At 36.6% G+C, this 20,823-nt stretch overlaps 1 protein-coding gene across 5 annotated transcripts in view; it reads right to left on the reverse strand.

Annotated features, from left to right (window-relative positions):
* Positions 1 to 20,823, reverse strand: part of MAP7 (microtubule associated protein 7) — a 99,148-nt gene that overhangs the window by 36,024 nt on the left and 42,301 nt on the right. For all 5 annotated transcript variants that reach the window (XM_088141278.1, XM_025168217.2, XM_088141265.1 and 2 more), the window contains exons 2-3: positions 5,443 to 5,544; positions 3,798 to 3,863 (exon numbers count right to left, since the gene is read on the reverse strand). In XM_088141278.1, coding sequence (XP_087997404.1) covers positions 3,798 to 3,863; positions 5,443 to 5,544 — 168 coding nt within the window. The remainder of the gene's footprint in view (positions 1 to 3,797; positions 3,864 to 5,442; positions 5,545 to 20,823) is intronic.

Here is a 20,823-nt window from a genome sequence, read left to right on the forward strand (position 1 = left end):
GTTAATAACAAAGAGTCACTTTCCTCATTACTTATGCACAGCTTTAAAACATGTTCTATTTGCTCACTGCAGTTAATCTTGAATACCATGTTTTGTTTTTTTAATAGTAATTTTATTAAAAATTACAATTACAGTGATAAAAAACAAATACAAACTTAAAAAAACGAAAAAGAAAAAATAGAAGGCGCAGAAAAGAAAAAATAGCAAGAAAAATAGAAAAGAAAGAAAAAAATAAGAATATAGTAAAGGGAAAAAAAAAAGAAATATATAAAGAAATTGCGTCCCCTTCATCAGAACAAGTATAAATCATTTTAGTAACTTATCACCTTCTCTTAAATACAACAAATGATCCCTTCTTCTCATATCTCGTCTCTTATCTATAAATAAATCTTTAAAGCATCGTCATTTCAGTTCTGGTGTCAGCAAAAGTCCACTAAGGGTTACCAGAGATTATAACATATCTATTTTAACCTTGATCAAATAAACCAACTTTATACTCCTTCCTTTTACTTTTAACAATCTTGATCTTTAGTCCCTTCAAATTGTTGTAGAACTTGATTTCTTTTCATGTTTTCTTTGTCCCTTCTTACAAAATTCTTCAAAGGTTTAACAAGCCTCCTTTGTAAATCCAATATAGGAAAATTATCCAGGTGCCTCTCTTGGTTTATTATTTGTATATCCCTTTTAATTATTAAGACATCAGTCAGTTTCTTTTGTATGTCCAGTGTAACATCTTTTTCCATGTCATTCTTGTAGCTTGTCATTTTTAAATCCACCTTCAGATCAGTCTCAGTCTTGTCAGGTAAAAATTGTTCCTCTTCCATGACATCTTTAAACACAGTCTATCTATAGAGGCAGACACTCTTAAAATTAGCTTCTGGGTCCATTGTTCAAAAATATCCTTCAATATGTCCAATGTTAAAATATTTTGCTTCATTCTTTATTAGTAAATGGAATTTCAATATTCTTCTCTTTTTTGTGATCTTTAGTTCCTTCTGGTTCTCTAGTGTCCAACCTTCAAAGTCTCATCCTATCATCATCCTTATAATTCATTCCAAAATCTTATTTCAAATCCATCTGGACCATTAGTCTATTTGTAACTTTCCAAAATCAAAGTTTTAATCACCCATTTACTGTTTATTACCCCCCACTTTTTTTTAGTTGTACAAAATTAAAAGTCCTACGACTAATTAGTGGAAACTAATGATTAAATTGGTTAAATGACAGTTTACATATTGGTTTTCTTCAGATATTTTTCTGAACTTGTGAGGGCTAGAAATGTGTGGAAACCCAGGGCCAGGCATGCCTTTCCAGCTTCCTGAATCTCTGTGCATGCCTTTTGTCCCAGTTCTTGACCTAGCCATATTGAGCAGCAAGTTCATAACTCTTTGACTGATTACTAAATCCAATGAAATAGGACACAGGACTGCACTAATCCTTCTATTCATGAAGGCACAACTGAATCAAGAAAAACATACCCTTCTTCGGTTCAAAGGCATCCCTCAAAAGGTTTGGACTACACTACAAGAAAATGTTCACAAACTTGTTAAGGAGGAAGCCCTCCTTCAGGAATAACTGAAGTGGAGCAGTTAGCAATCAGAGAAATTGCTTTCACTGCTGTGCCCCCAATGTATGGAATTTTACTCTAGTTCCTTTTTCAGGTATCAAATATTTTAAACTAGTATAGAGACAGCAGCACTTGGCCAACTCATCTGGCTTAAAACTAAGCCAGGTCAGGCCTGGTTAATACTTGGATGGGAGACACTGAGGACGGTGAAGTTGAGAGAAGGTAATGGCAAACACTTCTGAATTGTTGCCAAGAAAATTACATGAACATGTCCATAAAGTCACCAAAGAGGAACTTGACTCAAAGGAGAGAGGCTGCCAACAGCCTTCTATAATGGCTACCTATCAGTATAGCTCTGCCCATCTTTTTTGAGTCCTGGACCGAAGCACACTAAACTTATAACAATGGGAAGAGGGCTTATTTACTATATGCCTGTGAGTCCTCTGATCTTCAAAGCACTTACAGCAACATATATAAATAGAAATCCCTTTGCATGCAGCATCTTTGCTATAGTTTAGCCATGTATTAAAGACATACTAATGCATCTTGGCATTTAAGAACCCATAATGTGCTGCCAGCATAATTACATCCATTGAATAATATATTTTATTACTGTACTTTATTAAATTTATTTTTTAACACTGAGCATAGCCTGGAGATGCATTACAAGGGCTGTATAAATATTTCAGGTAAGCAATCATCAAATAAATGAACAGATGCATGATAATATGACTAAAATCCATTCAATATACTAAAAGTTGAAAAGTTAAAACACATTGTAATAAACTAAAATATATTTTTAAAAATACTAGTCAGATTTTTAAAAGTTCACTGAATGTTTTATTACAAAAGAAATTCTAAGACAAACCTTTACTTTTAAGTGAGTAGCAAAGCATATCGTGAGAGGGAATAAAGTAAAAAAAAAAAATTAACAAATAGACAGCAAGAAAAATCTTGAGAAGGGCTTCTATAATTGGAGAACTCACAGTGAAAACAAGCTCCCTGTTATTTATTCTGTTCTTATCAAGCTAATATTCTGATTCTTAAGACACATGTTCTCTAAATATCTTCCCTAGATGTTCATGTTCCTCAGTACTGTAAGTGGCTTTGTATCTCAATTCTTTCACATGAATATTCTAAACAGCTCTTAGAAGCCAATCAAGATATCATTAATGTGAATCCCAAAGCATATGTCATCTTAGATCAAACTCAAACATGGGCATAAGAGAATGACTTGGGGTGGTGTGCTTTCTACCCTGATACATACAATCCTTACTAAAAGCATGACCTCTGCACAATATATTTTATGAGAAGAACTGTAGAATTCTGTACTTTGGAGGGGACATTTATGCCATTAAATCCAACCAATCCACTACTCAGTGCTGAAAATTACTGCCTATTTACGCTGTAGCAGATGTAAAGCCTCGCTGCTAAATGCAACTGTGGCATGGATTTCTATGATCCAGGCTTATAATTTGAAGAAATATATTCATACAAAAATATGCATATAATTCATTTAATTATACTTATATCAGCCCCACTCGGTAGACCAGACCATGAAATCAACTCCACAGGATGGTTAAAATTACTTTTATTGAAATTGGCTATAATAACAGAACATGAAAGTCTGATTGTGTTGTACCTCCTCCTCCTTCTTAGAGTTCAGTGAATTAGGGAGGTGTCTGTCTGAGCTGCTTCCAAATATTATCTGGACCTTCTGGACTTAAAAAATGCTTTAGTCCCTTTTGTCTAGACAACAGCACCGGCCTCTGTCAAGGCCATCTTCCTTATTCTCTACACCAATCATAACTCATTATGTTTAATGAAAATAGGTATCAAATGCAAGAATACTATCATCCATCCATCCATCCATCCATCCATCCATCCATCCATCCATCCATCCATCCATCCATCCATCTTATAAGGCTGCTCAACTCACAGTAATTTGGGGCATCATACAAGTTTAAAAACAAAATCCAAGACAACAAAAGAAGTAAAAGATGATAATAACCAGGGAGCTAACATGCTTCAACACATTAATACAATCTCACTCAAGGGACATATACTCCGCCTAACCCAGGACCTGGGAAAAAAGCCAGGTCTTCAAGACCCATTTAAAGGGCAGCAGTATTGGTATTACTTGAACCTCAGGGGGGATACAATCCAGAGGACAGTAGCATTTTGCTACTACAACCCATCAACTAGGAAGGATATAGTAAGTATGACTTACCTAAAATCTTTTCCTGTTCTTCTCTCCGTTCTCTGGCCAGTCGTTGTCTTTCATCAACTTTTAGTACTGGTGTACAATTGGTAAAATAATGTAAGATTTAGGCTCCAAATCTATTCATGAAAGGCAGCTATCCTGAACTTTATAGAACCTGCTTCTAAGCATAAATCCATAGAAGTATATTCTTAAGATCTCATATTGAAAAATGCAAGATTCTAAAACCAATTAAGAAATGACTTTATAACAAAATAAAAAGCACACAATATTTATTTAGCAAGTTGTGAAGACTCAATATTTTCACCATACTCAGAGCACTATATTAAAATGTGTAAATCAGTCTTCCCCAGCCATATATCTTCCAGGTGTGTTTGGATTACAACTCCCAGAATTTCCCCAAAACAGTGTTAGTCGGGAACTCAGAATTACATTTATGACACATCTGGGGGGCACCAAGTTGGAGAGGAAGGGTCTAAAAAAATAGCACTATTTAGGATATCCTTCATCATTTTAACCAGTTCCATAAATCTAGGAATCTTACATTAAAAATAAATACCCTTGCACAATTCTATATTGCTGAAGATTTCTAGAGACTTTTCCCTGAAATCTTCAATGCCTCCAGATATTAACAATCAAAAGGTACTGAGTTTCTATCCTATCTTTTTTCTTCTTTAATGTTCTTTTTTCCTTGGAAAGAAAAATATAGTGGAAAAAGCAATGAGAGATAATGGGAATATTTTAAATGTTTACAAGGTCATCGGGAGCTCTCATAAAATCCGTGAATGAGGCAAAGCAATTTCATATTAAAAGCTTCATCTGGAAGTACTCCACAGTATTCTCCATCCAGCATATTGAGATCCTTTCAGTGGTATGAACCCCAGTCTGCAGTTACAGAGTGCTCGTGCTGGGGAACCTCATGAGTGAGAGCTTGCTAAGTAGCTTGCATTAAAGTTAATTCACAACAAGCTGTAGAATCCTATCCATCACTATAACTCTTTAAAATACTGTACTTCTTATACTAAATACTATTCACTGATTTTTTTCCCACAGGATACATGAATTATTTTCCCCAAAACACTAGGCTCCGAACACATTATTTTTCAGAACTCACAGGCAATGGTATTTTTTCTTCTACTAGCACATGCAAGAGTTTTTGCAGGGATACAAATGATAGAGTAATTTGCCATTATACCCAGGTACCAGCAACATTAAGTGTACAGATGATCAATAGATGCCCTGTTACTGGCTATATAAAGTTGAAAACAATCAGTGAGGCGGACCCTTACGTTATCTTTTCTGTATTAAGAATTACGGTAACAAGTAAGCATGAAGAAAGTTGCAGGGAAAATAAAGTGCTAAAATATTTCAAACAGTAATATTTATTTTACCGTATTTACTATGTTTCTATATGACCCTTCATAAGAGCTATCCTGCAACAGTTTCCTGTATTATTTAAAACAAAACAGTAGTAACATCCACAATAGATGGATTAAAAATAAGTGAATAATTTACATACAAAACATAGCATACTTTAAATGGAATTAAAACAGCAAAATTAAAAATTCAGGCAACGTTGGTGCTTTAAAGTATAACAAGCTTGTCACATTTCAATACAAGAGAAACACTGGAAAGAATGAAATTACTGTGATACCTGGCTTGGCTCCTGCAGGATTAGTGCCCTGCCCTAAAGGGGCAGAAGAGGGCCGGCGGGATGAGACAGCTTTTTTATCTGGTACCTTTGAGTTTTCAGATACTAAAATAGAGGGGAAAAAATAAATTAGTTAACTATATGATTACAATCTTTGTTTTTATTTGTACAATCACCCTGGGATAATCAAGGCCAAGCATTTATCTACATGTCTTAGGATAGGCCCAAAGGCAACGTACATCTTTCTAGACCAGTATTTCTCAACCTTGCTAAATTTAAGATGTGTAAAGACCACACATACCAAGGCTGAGAAACGCTGTTCTGGATATTGCTGGACTATAATTTCTAGCAACCCCAGTCAACATGGCCAGTGGCCCAGAAAGCTGGGAAGTGTGGTTCAGTAACACTGTGGGCAAATCACATGTTGTACAACTCACTCTTAAGAGTAAAATTCTGTTCCCAGTAATAGGAAAGAGCCGGAAAACAGATGAGGCGCATCTGCTAAAACGTAACTAGCCTTCTCTTGTCTGGGAGCAGGTGTCAGGGTTTCAGTAAACACATATGTACATCTAACATTGAGTTAAGCCCTTTGGGTGCTTAAGAAAATGCCATCTGTGGAATTAGGGGGTCTAACACAAGAGATATCTAACATATTCTGGGGCAGCGTTTCAGGGGGACTGCAAAGTCAAATAAATATTTTAAAATGGCCTAGTTTTAATTTCTAATACAGTAAATATTGATAGATATGACCCAATAAACCAAAGTTCTTTAGGGCCCTCGATAATTTTTAGGAATGCAAAGGGGTCTGGGGACCAAAATGTTTGAGAACTGCTGTTCTAGGGAAACATTCAGCACTATTCAAAGTATGCTGGAATGGGTAGCACCACTGTAAACATATCTCATTCATATTTACTTATTACAATAGCACTTTCCCAATCTTACGACCTCCTATTTTTATTGCACTATAATTTCCATGATTCTCCACTGGTATTATCAAAGGTAAAAAAATTGGCATATTATATATGGCAACCTTGCTTAAAATATAGCAATCCACTCTCACTGCCATTACATTAGCAGCCACGCTGTTCCATAAAAAGAAGATTGAGAATCATTCCATGCAGAAGAATGCCTACAGTTCTTTAAAACATGTTTATATTGTCAGGTCCCACACACTGCTTCAGTGATACAGATTGGTTATACATTGGAGGTGCAACTGACACAGGATATCATGCTTTTACAATCATAGTGGTATGTATTTATGCAAGGACATAAAGCTAAGATAGCCTCAATGACCTTGTCTGAACTCAGAAGCAAAGCAGGATAAACTCTGATTAATATTAGGATTGGGGCCGGGGTAACCTGGGAATTCCAGGGCTATTGGATAGACTGGGAACAACAAGCATCTTGGAAGAAAGATAACAGAAAAGCACTTTTGTAACCCTTCCAAGAAAACTTCATGGAAGTGTTGAACCATACTCAACTATACTGAAACTATACTTCTTATCTTTATTCCCCTCCAAAGTCCATATTTAATCACTTACATAAAACCAGGAGAAACTTGCAATTCACAGCATTTCTGAAACTAAAAGCTAGTAAGCTGCATTTATTTGCAGTTCCAAAGAAGGAACTTTAGAAAAGATAAGGCATGGCAAAGTGAGAATAGCTCCTGATGATAAATTGTTTGGAAATAATTCCTTTCCTAAGATCGTGTTTTAAAAAGAAGTAATTAACATGAATATTTCTTACTACAAATGGTCAAAGATTTTAATTATCTGCTTAAAGTCTTTTTAATATGTCAATATAATTATCTACCATTTAATTCTCACAATTCCTAATGATTTTCTCTGCAATGTACAGCTTTAAAAAAAAAATTTTTTTTTAATGTGTTCATGACCTATATCCTCAGTACATATGGGATGAACCTCATACAGTATTCCAGGGATTCTGGTCACAACTTCAGTAAGCTGAAGAGGTATTAACATCCAAACCCAAGTCCTCACAGTGGAAAGGCTTAACCAGTAGCGGAATGTCTGAAATTGGTCCAGTTGGACCATTCTACTGCATCATCTGGGGGTCACATCTACTGCTTCTGGTAGGTGCCCTCATTGCAATCTCAACTTTGCTTTCCATGAATGCAGGCCTCATATGGGGCGATCATATTTCTATTTCTTTATTTATAGTGTGTTCTTTAGCAACAACCTTCAGGAAAGCTAACCATATTTTTTAAAAAAGCAAATCTGCAACAACATATATAAAATAAGCAAATATTTAAATTAAAAAGTAGAAGGGAAAACAGTACTATAGCTTTAAATCTAACTCAGAGAAGATTTCAAAAGGCCTGGAAAAATAAATTCTATAATCATATTCTGGCACCAAAAAGACTTCTAAAAGTGCAACCCAAGTGAACCACCTGGAGATACTATTTCTTAGACTGGAAACTGCTATAATTATATGTACAGGGCTTGTTTTTGTAGTTTGACTTTTTAATTATTTTAATTATTTTAATTATTTTAATTAATTAATGGGGGTATTTATTTTTTAACTGTTTATGGGTTTTACTTTCATTGTGAGCCACCCAGTGTCAGCCACTGGGGGAGATGGACAGCATACAAATTTAATAATAATAAAACAATAAATAAATTAATAAATAAATAAATAAAGGCTCCATCCCCAAGCCAACATCCATCTATCTTCAAAGGGCAGGATATCCTGAAGAAGAGACACTTTAGCTTTAATCATGAATAGAGGGACACTTCAACATGTGGTAGTTGTTTATATTGCTCACAGGTAGTATAGGACACAAGAAAGTTGCGGAAGCAAATGACTGTGCAGAGCTACGGTGAAAAGAGGAAGAACTGACAGAGCTACAACAATGGCTGGTGTGGGTCTTCTGGGCTGTGTGGCCGTGTTCTTGAAGTTTTGTTTCCTAACGTTTCGCCAGCACCTGTGACCGGCATCTTCAGAGTGCAGGAGCACAGACAGGAGCAGTTCTGCCCAGGTCTGTGCTCCTGCACTCTGAAGATGCCAGTCACAGGTGCTGGCGAAACGTTAGGAAACAAAACTTCAAGAACACGGCCACACAGCCCGGAAGACCCACACCAGCCATCGTATGCCGGCCGTGAAAGCCTTTGACAACACAGAGCTACAACAAGCTTATCTAAATGTCTGCCTTTCCAGTTATATGGTTTATGTACTTCTATTTACTTTCTCCTGGTTTTCAGATGTTAAATCTGTTGTTATTCAACTTCTTAAATACAGCATAAATGTATTATGGAGTCCTTGGACTCCACAGTTCGACCCTGAGCTACATATATTCTCTTCTATTGGTAAATGTATTATGCATAAGAAACTTTATTATTTAATATGAAAGACTCAGTTGTAAATGTGGGGATTTTGACTTAATTCTCTTTTTTCTTTCAATCCATTCTGGTCACACAATTGCAGGAATATATCATACTTGCATTAATTGTATTGGTTAGCTCATTCCCTATCGTTATCCATAAAATTATGCTCTATAAAATCATGCATTATGCTGCATAGCTAGGAAATACCATATTGTTGAAATCTATCATTTTTAAGTCACATAAATTTAAAGTTGCAGTAGCAGAACACTATATGCATTGTGTTGAAAACAGTTTTGCACTGAAATAGATGATTCTGACAGGCATATTTAAATGCACTCAGAGAATGTTGATGCTGCCCACAGCATGGGGACTAGCTCTGGTCCTAAGAAAATGTCTAAAATTAACTTTCTCATAAATTGTAAGCAAAATATTCAATATTTTGTCAAGTTTGACCAAGTAGGGTCCAAACTATAAAAGCTTATCCTGCAAAAAAAAAAAAAAAGTTCAAGGTTCAAAATAACCTAGTTTTTGCTATCATAATCAAAGGCAGTTTCCAGATCTTTTGGTTTACATTTCCACATCTTCATAGGAATGAAAAAAGTGTGATATAGGAAACACTAGAAAGTAATGATTTCTCAATGATACTTTTTCTCCATGAAAATAAAAGAAAAGGTGTGTGACTAGGATGATAATTTCAGGATACAGGATACAATACAGGAACAATCTATGATGCAGCTTTGTTAGCTTTGGAGGGTACAGATGTGTGAGTGTGCATATGAGGAGCCTACCAAGGTGGTTCTGCAGAAAGTCATGTTGATACAGAATTTACACTCTGCCTAAATTTGGATATTATCTATATTAGGTAACAGCCACTTCCAACAATATTTCATCACCTTACCCCTTTACAATTAGAAATGTAAAATACTTAATAATCTGTTTCTGTTCATACTCTTCTCCCATCCCAAAGAACAGAAGACTGGCTATAGTGCTTACTTCCTCTCCCCCCAACCCTGCCCCACATTCCACACTTAACTATATGCTGACTGGATGTTTTTTTCAACCTAATACAAGCCAAACTGCACAGTACTCTCACCATAAAATGCCTTCCTACAAAAAGTATGTAGAAGAGGTATGGAAAGCACAACTCTGGACTGCTTGGAGCAGGCATACAGGTCAGTGCCAGGGCACAGCAGGATGACTCTCAAGAAGTGCCAAAATATTTAACAAACAGTTTGCACAAACCAGAGCAAAACAAACACCTCTGGGCACAGCAGTGCTCCCAATAGTTTTTTCTGTGTTGAGTATATTATTTGTACTTGGTCCTGTCCTGAAGTGTCCAAATGCAAAAAAAAAAAAAAAAAGTCTTGTTTGAGGAAAAAAAATATCTTGGCAGAAGAGAGAGAAAATGGGGAAACTGAATTTGGCAATCAACAAATTTATCCTCTAATTAATCTACAATCTATCATCCCAATCTCAGCCTTTGGGATATTCATTGCTTGTACACAACCAAACACATATTATCTTTCTGTATGTTTCCATGCACGATAATACATTCCCTTGTGAAAATCCAACTGATCTTTCCAATTTGTATCTTCATTTCTATTTTCCCTTCCCTAAGATCAAGATCTTTCGCTTCACTAAGATCAAGATCTTGCCTGATCTTCCTTTATAGTTATTTTATCCAACTTCTAATTCTTCTCCTTCATATCCTTCCTACCACCCTTTCACAATATCTACATTATATTCCAACATTTTGCTTTATAGTTTTATTTAGTCTTCCTTCTCTGGTTTTCCTACTGTAAATCATTACAGTGGTACCTCTAGTTACGAACTTAATCTGTTCCGTGACTCTGGTTGCAACTTGAGTTGGTTGCAAGTCGAGGTAAAGTTTCCCATAAGGTTCAATGTAAATACGGTTAATCCGTTCCGCCCTCCGAATTTGGTCGCACCACGAGGCAAATTTGCCCATAAGGTTCAATGTAAATACGGCTAATCCGCCCTCCGAATTTGGTCGCACCCCGAGGTAAATTTCCCCCATAAGGTTCAATGTAAATACGGCTAAACAGTTCTGAAACATATGCATTTTATTTTTAAACCTCAAAACCATGAAAAAAGTACAGTACAGCACAGTATGAAGAGGGAGAATGGGGTGGGGAGGCAGTTATTGTTTGGAGGGAGAGTCCCCCTCCAAAGGGACATCAGGGGGATCTCCTTCAGGGGTTTCCTCTCTTCTTCTTAGCTGCAGGCTCAGTTCTGGGGAAAAACCTGTCTAAAGTCAGTTGCCAGCCTGCTCTGCATTTTCTTTGGAGCCATGCTGACAAGCACACCAAAAACCTTCCAAACGTCACAAAACACGCCACAAGCCTCACCGAACGTCTCCTTGCTACTGCGATCTCGCCCACAGGAAGCCGCGACTGCATGGCAGCAGGGAAAATGGCCGCGGATCCGGTTCGTAACTCGAGGCGGAGTTCGCATGTCGAGGTAAATTTTTGGGGACGGAGCTGGTCGTATCTTGAAAAATTCGTAAGGAGGGGCATTCGTAACTAGAGGTACCACTGTAATTAATTAGCCACCCTTTTCCCAGTGTTAAATTGTAATATAGAGGTGCATGTTTGCTTTCTTCCTGTTTTTTATTTTTGTTAGCAGAACTTCCTCCTGACCTATTTTTGCCATACTGATAGTTATGTATATCTCTGTGTTAATATATTTGGCAGTATTAGTATCACCAGAGAGATGAAAGATGCAGTCCCAGCAAATAATTGAGTCTGTAGAAGTGGTTTGAGCAAGTAACTGCTATGTCAAAAAGTCATGTAACTTGAAAATTGTTCCACCAATTTCTATAAAACTAGCATGCTTAATCCACTCATAATATTCTAACTTTTCTGAAAATATAATCATGCCCTAATTTTAAAAAAACCAATGCCATTAGATTTTGTTATTGTTTTCTTGTGCTAGATAATCAGAAAGTATAAACAAATGTAATAACTCTTCACCCCCTAGAAGGTTAAACAGATATCTCTTCATCCCATATCCCATCTCTCAACAATATACAAATCCATAAAACATCAACTTTTCAATCCTGGTGTCAGCAAAAAGTCCATAAAGGGTTGCCAGAACATTGCAAAAAAATGTCTTACAGGTAGTCCTCGAATTCTGACGGCAATTGGGACAGGAATTTCTGTCATAAACTACGACTGCATCATTTAGCGACTGCAGTCCCGGTTACCATTGTTAAACAAATCCCACTGTCTTTAGGCAAGGCAACTTCCTGCCAACTTCCCACAACCATGTCAGTGGGGAGACCAGCAGAAAGTTGCAAGTCCCAGGTGGCTTGCAAGCAGGCTGGCAGGTAGGTAAGTGGCTGCTTCTATGTGGAGGAGGGTGTGAGGGGGTGTGCGACGGTGTGAGAGAGGCATGGCAAGGCTTGGGGAGGGTATGTGGAGGTGCGTGAGGGAGGCACGGTGAGGGTGCTTGAGTGGCCAGTGCAGCACAACCGCAGAGGGACTGGGGGAGGTTGCATGGGCGGGGGAGATTTAACCCAACAACTTGTAACCTTCCCTGCTTTTTGGGGAATCCGGCAGGGAAGGTCGCAAATGGCGATCACATGACCACGGGGATGCTGGAACAGCTGGAACTCAGGACCGATAACTACCATTCATTTAGCACTGTTGTAACTTCAAACAGTCACTGAATGAATGATCACAAGTGAAGAACTACTTGTATTTTAACCTTGATCAAATAAACCAACTTTATATTCCTTCCTTTTACTTCTAACAGTCTTAATTTTTAATTCAATCAAATATGGTTGTCGGATTTGATTTCTCTTCAGTTCTCCTTTATCCCATTGCACAGATTTCTTCAAGGCTTTAACAGGCCTCTTTTGTAGATCCAATAAGAAAACATTTTCCAGGTTATTTTCTTGGTTTATCACTGTATTTCCCTTTTAATTTTTAAAACTTAAGCCAGTTTCTTTTGTATATCCAGTAAAGCGTCCTTTTCCAAATCATACTCTTGGCTTGTCATTTGTAGTTCCACATTCTGTACTTTCTCTATTTTATCAAATAAAATTTGCTCCACATTTGTCATTCCTTCATTAACATCTTTTAGACCCAGTCAATCCCTAGAAGCAGACATCATTACTGACAGTGTTGATATTGTAGTTATTAACTTCTGGCTCCATTCTTCAAGGATCTCCTTTAATATTTCTGATGTTATAATGTTTTGCATCGTTCTGTAAGTCCCAGTATTAAATGACATCAGGCTTGTATTTTTTTTCTTCTGCTTAAAATCTTTAGTCCCTTCTAGTGTCTAGTTTCTAAAGTCATCACTTATCTTTTGTTATGACTTGCAATTGCCAGGATAACCAAAATAACTCTGTTTCCCAAAAAAAGTTGTTAATTTTTTATAGTTAATTCCAAAATCTTATAGTAAAGGTCAATAATCCACATTTATCTAGACTCTTAATCTGTTTATAACTTTCTTAGATCAAAATCTTACTTAGCTTTTTGCTGTTTATTTCTAATTCTTTAAATTCTTAAGCTTGCAATTAATTTTTCTTTTGTTCAGAGCTGAAGATAAACTCACCTATGAAGACATTTCAATCCTGTCATTCTGAAGGTCTCTAATAGCTTTAGAATAGTTAATAGGTAATTTCCGAAAGTGATTAGAAAGTGGTTAGACTACTTCCAAAGCCTAAGATTTGGCCACAATGAGAGTCAAACCGTTCTTGCATAATAATAATAGAAGATACTCAGATGCCAGGTGTGCTATTGCAGAGGAAGGAAGATCCTGGCTCCTCTATAGAGCTGGAGAGGATTGAGAAATTGGATCTAGGAGGTGCCACACTTCCTTCTGAGAGAGGGTGAGTTTGCAGTCTTGAAAAAGGATGTGGAAAAACTCATTAATATATCTGGCTATATTTGACAAATATCACCCAGTCTCCAATCCCCCATTTAGGGGAAGGTTTTTAGGAAGATGGTGGAAAATTAGCTGCAGAATGCCCTAGAAGAAGTAGGTTATCAGACCTGGCATGCAATAGAAATGGCACTGGTCATTCAGGTGGATTACTTTTGTTGGGATCTGGATGGGGTAGTGCACCCTGCTTGGCCTTATTAGACTTCTTGGCTCTCTTCGGTACCACCCACTGAGCTATCCTCCTGGACCATCTATGAAAGTTGAGGACAAAACAGTCTAAGTTGAATCCTAGCAAAGATTGTTGGTTAGTTGTGGCTATCTGTTGGCCCTAGTGTTGTCATTTTGAGAGGAAGATGCTATATCTGAAGAAGTAGGTCCATGACCAGGGGTCCTCCTGGATTCACAACTACTACTGGATAGGTAGATGGAAACTTTGGTCAGGATTTGTTATAATTTCTGAGCCCTTTTCGGAAATATTTAGCCAGGGTATGGAGAAAGATGTCTATCCAGAAAATGCCTTTCCAGAAAAGAATGTCCCTAATACATCAGTTATAGCTGTTGAAAAGTATAGCACGCTACAGATGCCATATATGAATAATGTTCAATCTTATTTTGATTCATGTTCCTTCTCAACCCTGAACTTGTTGGGTGACTTTGGGTATTTTCTCTCACCCTAACCTACCACAAAGAAACCCTGATAGAGAAATAGGAAAGACTGAGAAAAGGCAGATTATGAATATTGAATGAATCCCATTCTGTTTTGTTTCCTTTTCAAAAGGTCATAATGCATAATACATACACTTGCCTTCTAATCTTTTACTCTCTGAAGTTACCCTTCCTATCTGAAAGTCATCTTCTCTAGCTTTCATACGATTTTAGCCCAACTTCCCTTCCGTTCCCTTCCCTTCCCTTCCCTTCCCTTCCCTTCTCTGCTGTTAGCATTCCTTATCTATTTGTTTGCATGCCAGTTTCTACTCTTCCATGTCTGGGTTTGGTTTCTCAGATAATTTTCAACATCCCACCCTCCCAAAGAAATTTCATAATTTCTAAAGTCTCACCGAAAATACCAAGAATAAATGCAAGTTAAAGAGAGCCACTTTGGTGTACTCCCCTAGACTAGAAATTGGGAGACCTTAGGCACATAGCCAGCTAGGTGACTTTGGGCCAGTTCCTCTCTCTCAGCCCTAAGAAGTAGGCAGTGGCAAAACATTTCTGAAAACCTTGCCAATAAAACTGCAGGGAGTTGCCCAAAAACTGATTTGAAGGCAAAACAAAAAACTATGCAAGCTATAAATACATTCTGTCACTTGGTGATGCTAAAACCAGAATAAAATTGGAACAAAGATGTTGAAGTCATATATACCTTACTTGGAATCTGAACACATCAGTTGCAGTAGCTTTATATTCAGCCCACATGCATCTCTTCAGTTTCAATATATGATGGTGAAGCAGCTGAATTATGCTTCAATATGTGATGGTTGAAGCAACTGAACTGAATTAGGTTTCAATACGTGTTTCTCTACAATACATCCTATGACACAGCCTGCAGTATAAATGGCATACTTACATGAGCATCCATCTAATCATTCAGAAATCTAGTTCACATCATATATGCGCTAGGCCTTTGTATGATTAAACATTCACTTTGTATGGCTGTTCAAGCAGATTATGATGCTGTCAACTATGGAAGTCCAGCTAAATTAATAGGTTAGAGAACATGCAGTCACGTAAGTCACCTCCTTTTCATTCAAATGGTCCCTAAGGTCAGAATTTGGACTCCCTACAAAGGCATAGGGATCAATCTCTTTTTTTTAAATCTTCAATCTTACTCTAATCTTATAAAATTGAACATTATCCTGTTTTTAGTCTGGAGCTTTCTAAAGAATTACATCAAAATTCTATCCAATTATACTTGCTGCTGCCAGACAAGACTCTTGCAGTGTAACAGCCTATTCCCCCTTGCATTCTCCTAAATATACTCCTAGAATATATTTAAGTAGGCTGCAAAGATAGCAGGGAGGAAAGCAAGAAGTCACATGAGGCAAGTGGGCATCTGCAAAATTCTGGAGCATAAGAATAAGGTCTGTATCTACCGTACTTGAAAACACATGTCAGGGAATTGTTTGGGGGTCATGTTAATTTACTGGAATTGTGAAGATTGTATTACAGCAATCTTTGTTTTGAAATGAATTGCTCCTATAAGCTTGCCTTTGGCTATTGCAGCTAAGAAAACTATTTTTGTGAAAAAACATTTAGCTTGTATATAAATTCAGATATTTATTGTGCAAATAACTAAACACTTTAAGTTCATAAGAGAGTTGTAAAAAGTGTATTGTGTAAAAGCATTCATATGGCTTTTAATATTTCATTTTATGTCCCTCCAATACAACATTTTTCACTGAAATCCTGATTAAATCAACTGAGTTACAGGAAATGACTGTATAACTCATCTGCTACAGCAACATGCAACATTTTATTAACAACTATCCAATACAGGCATTTACAGCAATAGGAATATTCAGTGCCAAGCAACAGATCAGCCCCAAGCATTATGGTTTCTGCTGATTTTTACAATACAAAAATGATGCTCCTATTAATATTTTTAAATTTAAACTAACCAAAACCAAGATAAAAATGCTAGAAAAGTGACTGAATTATCAAACTACTGATTTTTTTTTTCTTAAAGGTTGGAAGTACTATCTTTTCTCTTTAATTTTTAAAGAATATTTTTAAGGAGTCTGTATTCTATAAAGAGAAAATAAAGGCTGCCAAGGCTCCTATTTATTAATTACATAGTTAAACAGTTATTAACTAAAAACATGGAAACATTAACACAAGTAAACTTTACAAGTAAACTTTAAAATAAAACTGATTTTCTGTTTCTGTTACAAATGGTGTACAATATTAAAAAAAATAAAGCTAAAATCAAAACAAAATTAAACTAAAAGCAACATTAAAAAGAGACATTAAAATGGCAAAATGAAGCAAATCAGCATATTGAAATAAGCAGGATATTCCTTAATGTTAGATGGGGGTGGGAAGAAAAAACCCAAATTGCATGCTTTAATATAATTATTTATCTATATGGGAACTGTAAAGTGTGACCTAAAATAAGTGGAAAGGATCACTTGCCTGTCAAAAATTTTGAATAAACATCCCACTATTTGTTGGAAGTCTACAGTATTCCCATTCATTTCTCTGTAACACACAAATAACATTCAATAATTAAATCTTCCACCAATAGTTACATTTGTTTGCTTGTTTCACTTCCTGTTCAGTTGACTATCAAAATCCCTCAATGGTTTACAACAAAAATATAAAAATGAAAATATAAAAACAGTTTTAAAATTAAAATCATCAACCGTTAAAAGCCTATTGTAAAATCTATATTTTAAGGCCTTTTAAAAAAGCAGAGAAAGTGGGTGGATATTACAGAGATCTGGACTGGCTATAGAAAAGGCTTGACCTCAAACTGCTTCAGGGTAAACCCACTGCAACGTAAGTCAACTTGCTCCATAATGCATTTGTTTCTATTCCCACCCCATGGTCTGCAATCCCAGAAACATTCATTTATGTATCTGTCCCACCATACTCAATATTTGTTTTAAAGCACAGATAAGGTTAAATCAGTAGACTAAATTCAGCAGGTTATAAAGGGAATTAGGGCTATTCTGAAACAAGAAGTTGAAGCAAGAAACAGGCAATGCCAAAAAAAAAAAAAATCCATATTGCTTATTAAACTCCCACTCAGCATATTTTGGCAAGTTTCAGGTAAGTGCCGCAGCAGGGTAGGCAACCGCACTGTTATAGCTCCCTGACAGCAGAAATGCAGAGGAAGAGATGCAGTCGGTTTTCTGGATAAGCTTCTAACGTCCACTCCTGGGAGGGCAGCTGAGACTAAGCATATATTCAACATTGACAGAAATAACACACTCAAAAATAAAAAAATGAGAAGGCCTGGGCACCCAGGTCATTTAAGCAACCACAGCAGAGATTCATGCCTTTCCTCTTCTGGGATATTTCAGCAAGTAGTGAACAGACAAAGTGGAGCATTTGGCTACCATCTGAGCTAATGGCTGTTCAAAGAATTAACGGAGAGTAATTCTCTATTCCCGGAAGAAATCAATAGCAAAGCACTTCCATACTGTTGCCAAGAAAACTACATGGATGCTTCTGTGTAGTACCCAGGAGTCAAGTTCAGTGTGAGGGACTCTTTACTTTCACCTTAATTCACTACAAGTGGGTATAGCTGCAACATTCCTGGTACTGTGATATTGAAGAGGGAAGATATACATTGGGCCCACATTCATGCAAACACCTCCAAGCGTACAAGCCGCTAAAGAGTTAGAAACTCTCATTAGCAAAGAGCTTTTAAAAGTGGATTCCCTGGCAAAGAAAAGAGAGACAGAAAGGCTGAACAACACATAAAACACTGCACTGGTATGCAATGACAAGCCAACCAGCAAGACAAAGTAAACAACTACTTCCTTGCTGCTCTGCTTCCTTACCCTGCTTTTAGTAATAATACACTCTAAAACCTATTAAAGAAAGAAATGAAAATTGCCATCTTCCTTTCAAGAGACTAGCTCATCTTGCATTGGTTTTTTTTAAAGAGTCCAATAATTTGATATTCCATTCCAAAAAGCCAATAAAATTAGTGCATACCAGAAAGAAGTACAGTCAGCAATAATATTCTGAAGCGTGCTGTTCAAGATCTGCCAATTTGATTTCACTGAATAGGAGACTGCAGTATTACAGCTGATTGTTTGTACAACTTTCAGATCTTCTCTAATGCTTCCTGGGTAATTTTTCTTTTGGTGAGCTTCATCTAAAGTGCAACTGATGGATCTTGTAGCTGATTAAATATAATCTACGGACAACTAAGAAACAAAGACAGCTCTATCCAATGACTGTACTGGGCTATTCATACTATACACTTACCTCAGATTAATCCAGTTATACAGCTCATGACCCACTGAACCATAAACCACACAGACTAGGTTCACACGATGGCTAAACGTGATAACTAGATTGTGATTCAGTGTTCAAGTCAACGGGGACTGAATAACTTGTTTAGCATATTCTACTTTATATCTCTTCTTTCTGCTCATAGGACAGTCAAAACAAATTCTTCTAGAAGAATGAATAAAGGATTGTTGCAAGGGCAGCTCTTCTTCTAGTGCCCTCCAGAGATGATGGAACTGCCTGTCAAAGTTACAAACATATCTGAAGGACACCCTGTTTTGATACTCTAAACTAGAACCCTGTGGCACCTTTAGGCTACTAGTGTGGAAATTCTTAATTAAGACGAAATGTAACAATGTAATGATTAGGTCTGAGTATACATGCAATGGACTGCACTATTAAAAACTAACACATTTAGTAAGGTATACATTTTCATAGTCTAGAAGTTATTTTGCAGATGTGGAGAAACAAGTTTCATCTGCAAACTGAACTTTTCATTATACACTGGAATGATAAAAAGTCCCCTTGCTACCTTCATAACCATGTAATGACATTTTATTTTTAAAATGCTGACATTAATAATGAAAATGAGAGAGAGAGGAGGAGAATCTGAGCTTTGCTTTGGAATGGTTAAATACAGACAACATAAGCTGACATTAAAAAAAAAAAATCCAGACACAACTGCAAGCTTCTCATTAATTATTGCACTCCTGGCAGGAAAGATACTACTGTGGAAGGGTTGGCTCTGATAGCAGAAATGCTTTCTCATACGGAATGTTCAAACCAGAAGGATGTGCTGTTAATTGCAAGCTCCATTTGAAGATATATATCCTGTAGAGACTTCAGATAAGTATTTTAACATGGCATGAAATATATCTGTAGAAACACTATAGCACTATAGCATTATCTTTAAATCCTTATAAAGGAAACAACAATGAATTACATATATAAAGAATGGAAGCACTGATTTCTACATCAAGTCTCTCAAGCCACCCCCTTTCCAGGAAAATGTCATCTACTCAGGGCAGAAGGTCACATTTAAGGAGACCCAAATTAAATTTGGCAACAAAACAATACAGTAGTGCATAATTACTTTGAATGCATGAACTTCAATGAGAATTTATTTCATCTTTCAGAATGTTTCTTTGAACTGTGGTAAATGCTATAGAAAACAAAAGCCATTCTGATTTCTACTAACAGAATCATATTCTTCAGGAGAACCAAGAACAAGTCATTTTCCTGTCAAATATGGACACATTTGTTTTAATATTAGTTCAGATCCACTGTAAATTGATCATCTAAGTTACAGTGGCATTGAGTGCACTGTTTAAGAGCTGAAGAACTAAATTAGGGACAGATCATGATGGAGAAAATCTATGTGGTCTCTAAGAGTCAACAACGATTTCATGGCACATAATCAATCAATCAATCAATCAATCAATCAATCAATCAAACCTGTTAAGGTTTCTCCCAAGAAATCCGGGAATTGTTGTTTTATAAAGGAGGGAGATGTTGTAATGTGTATTTTTTCTCTTTCTCTCTGTATGTATGTTTTCCTTGAGTTCAGCATCTTTTGGTTTTTCCAACCATGCTACTCTGCTGAAACAAAAGAACAATTCTTCCAGCATTCTGAAGTTGCCTTCACTCCTATTTATCTGAGAATGGGTACTTTGCCCCTTCAGTGGTATTTGTTCATTCCCATGCTCAGGTCTTGTGACCAGACAGACTTTTCAGTGCCAAATCAACTTGGCAGCACCTATGACTATTGCAGACGGGAACATCCAAATATTACAGTTAATGTTGCACCAAACCGAGAATATATTCAAGAAGGAAAATAGTACTCAAAACAGTGGCTATATATGTTTATTTAGATGTCAGTTCCACTGAGTTCAAGAACTCATCAACCGAAATACAATCAAGTTTAAATAGATCAAGTGAGGACCCTGTGCTTAGTTGTGAAATTTTGGATGGGTAGAATTTGTATGTTTCATTTCAAGTCTGTTACATTTTAAATGAACTTTGCTTTCCACTCTGGAATGAGCTCTTTTTATTAAACTCTTGTATATCACAGTTTTATAATGGACTACTACTATTTGAGATACCTATAGCAAAAGATTGGTTCATTTTATGACAGCAAATGTTTTGGAATCATTATGAGTGA

The sequence above is a fragment of the Python bivittatus genome, unplaced genomic scaffold (assembly GCF_059951505.1).
Source record: "Python bivittatus isolate LINGU-HERP-01145 unplaced genomic scaffold, Pbiv_v1 ctg000020_np1212, whole genome shotgun sequence".
Lineage (NCBI taxonomy): Eukaryota > Metazoa > Chordata > Lepidosauria > Squamata > Pythonidae > Python > Python bivittatus.